Here is a 6,545-nt window from a genome sequence, read left to right as displayed (position 1 = left end):
TCACAGAAGACAAAGTGGAGTGTGACCTTAAAGCTTATTAAAGTAAACTGATTCTGTTCTTCTTAAGGTTCCTCTAGTTTTAGTTTTCTTTTCAACTCCTTCCCTCTGTAAACACACATAGACACAACAGGTAGAAAACCAGTTCATCCCTCATTTTTCATTTAACAGATGAATATTCTGCTTCAGGAGCCAGAATCCGCTACCTTATATAATTGAGAGGGGTGTGTGTGTGTGTTATGCACCGCTCTGGAGCTTGAGTGGGGGCACGCAGAAATCCTCAGGAGCTGTGGTAGGAAGGCAGAGTTGCTATCTCCGTTTCAAAGCTACTGGGAGAGGGGGTGGGGACTGTAACAACCCATCACCACACCGCATGCCTGTCTCACACACGGATCCTTCTCCGTCATGTTCCGTGGGAAATTTCCCCCGGACTAGGAAAAGAACAGTAAAGCGGGTCTGCCACCAGGGAAGGCGAGTTTTCACTATTGCAACACAAAGGACAGTGGAGTGCGCTTTCACATCCTCACAACTTCACTCACTCGACCAGCTTCATACTTCAGCACCACGGAGAGTGGCATCTGTTCGGCTACCACCCATGGGGAGCCAGATTCCCGCGACTCAACACCGGATTCCAGTCATCTAGAGAAGGGACAAGCCTGCGTATTTCACCCTCAATGTAAGCAGCTATGATGATTTTTTTCATAATGATTTTTCCAGTAGAGGTTGTTTTCTCGCTGAAATATGGTATTAAACTTTTATTTATTAGCCCTCTCCCTCTTATGCATTGCTTGTGGTTTTAGATGTAAATCTGGATTTACAGTCTTTATTATTTGCTAGGTTAGTAGAGATTTTTTTTTCTTTTACTTTTCATTGAAAGTCTAAGTTTACAAAGCCTTTTAGAAATAAGCAACGCATCCTGGTATCCCAGTCCTTTTATGCTAGAGTGCAGTTTTATTCCCAGAAGAGAGTATGTGTGTTGTCTCATCGCCTCCTACTTCACTACTGACAGTTTTTTAATTTGATATTTTTTGGTGGTTGTGGTTATCTTAATATAAATACAGGGGTATGAGGAGAAAGATGATACATTCTAATAAGCTGCCACTATTAAAGAACTACAGGTGGGAAGAAGGAGATTAGTATTTTTCTTTCCTTTTTTTTTTGTTGTTGAAAATATGTGCTTTAGACATCCATATAAATATAACGAATATGCTTTTAATAAAAGAGATGTAATCTGGCAGAGCTTTGACACAAGCTTTGAAACTCTGGAACACAGCATCTCCCTCTTTAAGTCTGAAGTCGCATAATAAATTCACTTAAGTATGATTGAGTAGACATAACCAGGATGCTACTGCCATTAATTGTGATTTAAAGGCTTAATGGATTTAGGGTAGATTTGAAAGAGGCAATAATGATTGACCCTTCTGGAGGCACTCAGCGAATTTTTGCCTCAGAATGCCACCTGCTGGTGGGTCCCATTTCTGAAGCACACATCAGATTTATGAATGAATTCACATTAAATCCAGAATATTCACTATGGATATGATTCAAACTCTCTATGATCTTTTAAACAATGACATTGATTCACTTATTTAACAATTTACCAAGGTTCTATGTCATGATTAGAAGTTTAAAAAAATGTATTTCTAAATACTGTTGCTCCTAAGCTTAGGGGCATATAAACTAGCTAACTCCTTTAGGCAGTAATTAACCCAGAAAAAATTCAAAACTATGTGAAGCCTCACTGAGACTAATTGCACATGTGTGTGGTATCCTGGATGAGAGGATTTCTTGCTTAGGAAAAGCAATCAGCACCGCCCACCCCAAGATGAATATTCAGCATGGTACTTTTCTCAGCATTGCATTTCATGATTTAAGGGCTTCTTCTTACTTTTGTGGTACTAGATGTTTATTTTAGACTCTTTCATCACAGAGGTCAATAAACAATCAAAAGCTTATACACATATCTATTTTATTCCAAGACAAATCTTTGGAAGAAAAAAAGTACATAACTATTAGAACTTATTGGTGCTATACACAATAAGATATCTGTTTCACAACTCCCTAATTCTTAATAGACCAATAAGGAAATAAAAAGAAAAATCAAAGCATACACAAAGCACTAGTTACACTTGCATGGCTAATATATACGGTAGTTTGAAAATATTAAGAATAACTGCTTTTCTAAATGATGTTATTTGGTGAAAATTGCTGACAAAATCATTTATTAACATTCAAGAACACTGGATAATGTTTTCACTCCAAGATGCAATGGGAGAAAAAAAAAATCCCACATTAGCTTAAGTGTTTAGAAAGTATATCTCAATATCTCAATATGATGTATTGTAATGATAGTTCAGCTGGTAAAGAATCTGCCTGCAATGCGGGAGACCTGGGTTCGATCCCTGGGTTGAGAAGATCCCCTGGAGGAGGGAAAGGTTACCCACTCCAGTATTCTGGCCTGGAGAATTCTATAGACTGTATAGTCCATGAGGTCACAAAGAGCTGGACACGACTGAACGACTTTCACTTTGTACTTTGTATACTACTGAATAGCATAAGGATACTTTGCTTTTTTCCTATAGGACATGATTGGCAAGGTATATGAATTCATTCTTCTGGGAATAAAAAAGATATTCACTATTTATTCATTCATGAATATACATTCATGGAGTAAATAGTGAATATCTTTTTTACTCAAAATATATGTGTTGCACAGATTATTTTCATTAGCTTAGGTAGGAATTTGCATGCTTTGGATCCACAATTATTATAATTGTATTAAACTAAAATAGTTAATATTATGCAATTATTATTAAGCACTGTAATTTATATGTACTACCTAACTTCAACTTTAATAAAATAAAGGAGATGATACTTAGAAATAAACTGCATGCCTTTGGAAATAAATGTTTTATTTTGAAGATGTGGGAATGCCTCAGTTACCCACAAGACTTAATACACCCTCTGATATTAGCAGTCTCACCTTTCAACTTCTGGTCATTATTTATAGTGAAGCTAACTGGAAACTAGTTTTCCTTTGGAACTCATACTTCATTTTAAAAGTTGTCAGTTACAAATGGGAAATAGTCGTTAAAGGATTATGTAGCTCCTGTATTTATAAGGAAGAGGATACTAGTAAACATTAACTGCTGCTGCTGCTAAGTTCCTTCAGTCGTGTCTGACTCTGTGCGACCCCATAGAGGGCAGCCTACCAGGCTCCCTGGTCCCTGGGATTCTCCAGGCAAGAACACTGGAGTGAATTGGAAAAAAAAAAAAAAAAGAACACTGGAGTGGGTTGCCATTTCCTTCTCCAGTGGATGAAAGTGAAAAGTGAAGTTGCTCAGTCGTGTCCGACTCTTAGCGACCCCGTGAACTGCAGCCCACCAGGCTCCTCTGTCCATGGGATTTTCCAGGCAAGAGTACTGGAGTGGGGTGCCATTGCCTTCTCCAGCTCATCACTGCTGGAATTCTGTTTTATTGGCCTTCCTAAATAAATTCAAGTATTTAAGAATTAAGATATTTGACCATGCATCATATACCAAGCATGAGGGGTACTGGGTGCCAGGTACATATACCATATAAACAAGTAATTCCCCTGCCCTCGTGGGTCCTGCACTCTAGTGGGAAATTCTACAGTCTAAGGAAACAGGGGGAAAAAAAGCAGGAATAAGACAGATGGCAGTGACATACCAGCTAAAAGCACATGCTTTGAAATCAGACAGATTAGACTCTTAACAATAGCCTACACTCACAAATTATGTAGCCTCACCTCACAAGTTGTGTAGGCAAAAGTGGTTATTTTATCTGAGCTTCACTTTATCATCTGTTAAATGGGAATGACAATAGCAAGTATATCATATAGTTTATGAGGATTTAAAGTGAAAATGCATGTAAAGTTCTCAGCATGGTGCCTGCAATGTGGTTAATGTGTAATAGGTGTTAATCATTACAATTAGTCATTAAGGAAGATAGCCAACCTTATCATATGATTGGTGCGAATTTAAAACAGTTCATATAAAGCAGTTAGCACAGTGTCTGGCACACAGCAAATGTATAATATATGTTAAGTCAAGCTATTTTATAGTCATTTAGAAAAATAGTTAAGCTTTACATATCAGTGTAGAGTAAAGTGTAAGCCAATATATAATCATTTACTTAAGCGTACTGATATATAAAGTGCTCATCATTATTTTGATGGAAATTTGTATAAGGCTTTATAGTATCCAGGGCATCTGAATCACATTTTTTATCATGACTTTCATCTTAAGGCCCATAGAAGGTAGATTTTAATACTTCTTTTCTGTTGGTAAGAGAACTGAGGTTTATGAGAAAACTTGAAATCACTTGAGTATTTCATCACTGTTGCTTTGAACTAAAACTCACAACATGTACACTTGAGACGATGCACAGATCAGAGCCAGGTTTTCCTGGATGAATGACCTGACTCCAGGATACTGTCTGATGCTACATTTAGTTGTGGAATGTTACTGACTGAATTGTTTTCAGGTTTGGGTAATTTCTATAAAGACCTATGATGCATGTAGCAATTTTACAAAAATCTCTAAAAAGACATTTTGATTAAGCATGGCCTTTGCTTCATCAGTAGTTAACCACAGTCCTTGTCTTCAAAAGGCTCTGTGGTCCTGCTCTTTTGCAGAGGGACTTAGGGTGTGGAATTTATACTTTTTAAGGATCACTGACATCTGGCTTCCTTCAGATTGGCTGAGGCATCTGTAAGAGCAGCTTGATAAAAATAGCAACCAAGGGATCAAGAGGGAGTTTAATAATCAGTCCTTCTTTCAAATATGGTTTTGTTTCCACTGAAATCCTCCTTCTCAATGACATCAAATGTCAATGTATGCATTTATGGAAAATGAAAAAGATACACAGTATCTTAATTGAGGTGTTTGATGAATTTGATCACTTGTTATCTCAATAATATATGCAAATAAAAATGCATTTGCATTCAAAGTTCATTTTTAAGAAAAATATTAAAGAAAGGGCAATCAAATGCTAACTGCATTTTAAAGAGAATCATTTTGCTCAGTTGACAAGATTCTGAGTCCAGCAGAGCAACACATCTGATTCATGAGTGTGAGCTTTGGCCACCAGCTATTATGGATCAAATGACTTTATCTTTCTGACATATCATCTTTTGTGGATTCTTTCCAACCCATGTGAAAAATATGGCTAGAGCCTGATTATCTATAAGGTCAAGATTAAATGGCAAGGATCCAATGGCTAAATATTTTCATATATTTTCAAGTATATAAATGCTTAAATGGGGGGAAATGAGGTTGGTAAAAGGGCTTCCCTGATGGCTCAGTGGGTAAAGAATCTGCCTATATAGGAGCCACAGGAGATACAGGTTCAGTCCCTAGGTCAGGAAGATCCTCTGGAGAAGAAAATAGCAACCTACTCCAGTATTCTTGCCTGAAAAATCCCATGGACAGAGGATGCTAGTGGGCTACAATCCAAAGGATCACAAATAGTCAGACATGATTGAACATGCAGGCACACACACACAAAAAAAGGTTACAGACTTTCAGTTACAAGATGAAAAAGGTCTGAATATCTAATGTAAAAAACATGGTAACTATAGTTGATAACACTGTAAAATATAATCGAAATTTGCTGAGAATAGAATGTAAATGTTCTAACCAAAACATACATACCAAATCACCTCAATGTATACAATTTTATCAATTATACCTTAATAAAGCTGGAAAAAATAAAACAAATGTCTTAAAAGCATCATTAGACTATAAGTTGGAGCTAATAAGGACTCCCAATGAGGTTAAAAGTCCTCATCAATATGAGAATCAATTCACAGAGCTCTAGGGTCTGCTATGAAAACCTTATGTTGAGAGCTATTTCATGGAGTAGCCTGTCCCACTATATGCCTGTCTGCAAACATGATTTGAAGGGCCATAACGTTTCATCAATGTCAGATTCTGTAAGAAGAGGAGCAGAACTGACAATTCTTTGAGCATCCAAATGTATCTCAAAGCTGAGGGATTTAAGGATGGGAAAGACAGGCTTGTTTATTTCTTACTACATCTGAGTGTCTGCTTTCAAGGTCATTCAGAAAAATACATGCCAAATGAAGAGGACATTTTAACTTCTGATAAATTCTAGCCAAACTTGTATTTTTTTCTTTGATAAAACATGATTATTATAGAAACATCAGGGTTTATATAATGCACTACTCTTGTGCAGAAATTATTTGCCCTAAGGTTTAGTCTTTTTGCTTCATCTACCTCGGGTTCTTCAACTAAACATGAAAATATTAATACCTTGCTTTTTATGTTTGTTTGTTTAACGAGGGGGTTTAACAAATGATGCTTTAACATTCTTTAGGTTTGTAGGCATCCACATGGACTCTGAATTCAGATTGGGTACTTCTGTGTTCCTTGTGAGATGTTTCTCTGCTCTGACCTGGTTCAGTATCATTATATTTCCTTTGAATTACTCTCTCCGTGGCTTATTACTGTGTAACAGTTGTGTATTCTTGGTATCATGACCTTGGTGCCTGACCTATTCTCCCA

At 36.9% G+C, this 6,545-nt stretch overlaps 1 protein-coding gene across 1 annotated transcript in view; it reads left to right on the top strand.

The window, feature by feature from the left end:
- The first annotated feature begins 448 nt into the window (after window positions 1-448).
- The window catches only part of TRPC7 (transient receptor potential cation channel subfamily C member 7), a 150,576-nt gene continuing 144,479 nt past the window's right edge, over window positions 449-6,545 (top strand). Inside the window, exon 1 of the mRNA NM_001192795.2 lies at window positions 449-673. Coding sequence (NP_001179724.2) covers window positions 672-673 — 2 coding nt within the window. The 5' untranslated portion in view covers window positions 449-671. The remainder of the gene's footprint in view (window positions 674-6,545) is intronic.

This window comes from Bos taurus, chromosome 7 (genome assembly GCF_002263795.3).
Source record: "Bos taurus isolate L1 Dominette 01449 registration number 42190680 breed Hereford chromosome 7, ARS-UCD2.0, whole genome shotgun sequence".
Taxonomy (NCBI): domain Eukaryota; kingdom Metazoa; phylum Chordata; class Mammalia; order Artiodactyla; family Bovidae; genus Bos; species Bos taurus.
This window is presented reverse-complemented; position numbering and strand designations above follow the sequence as displayed.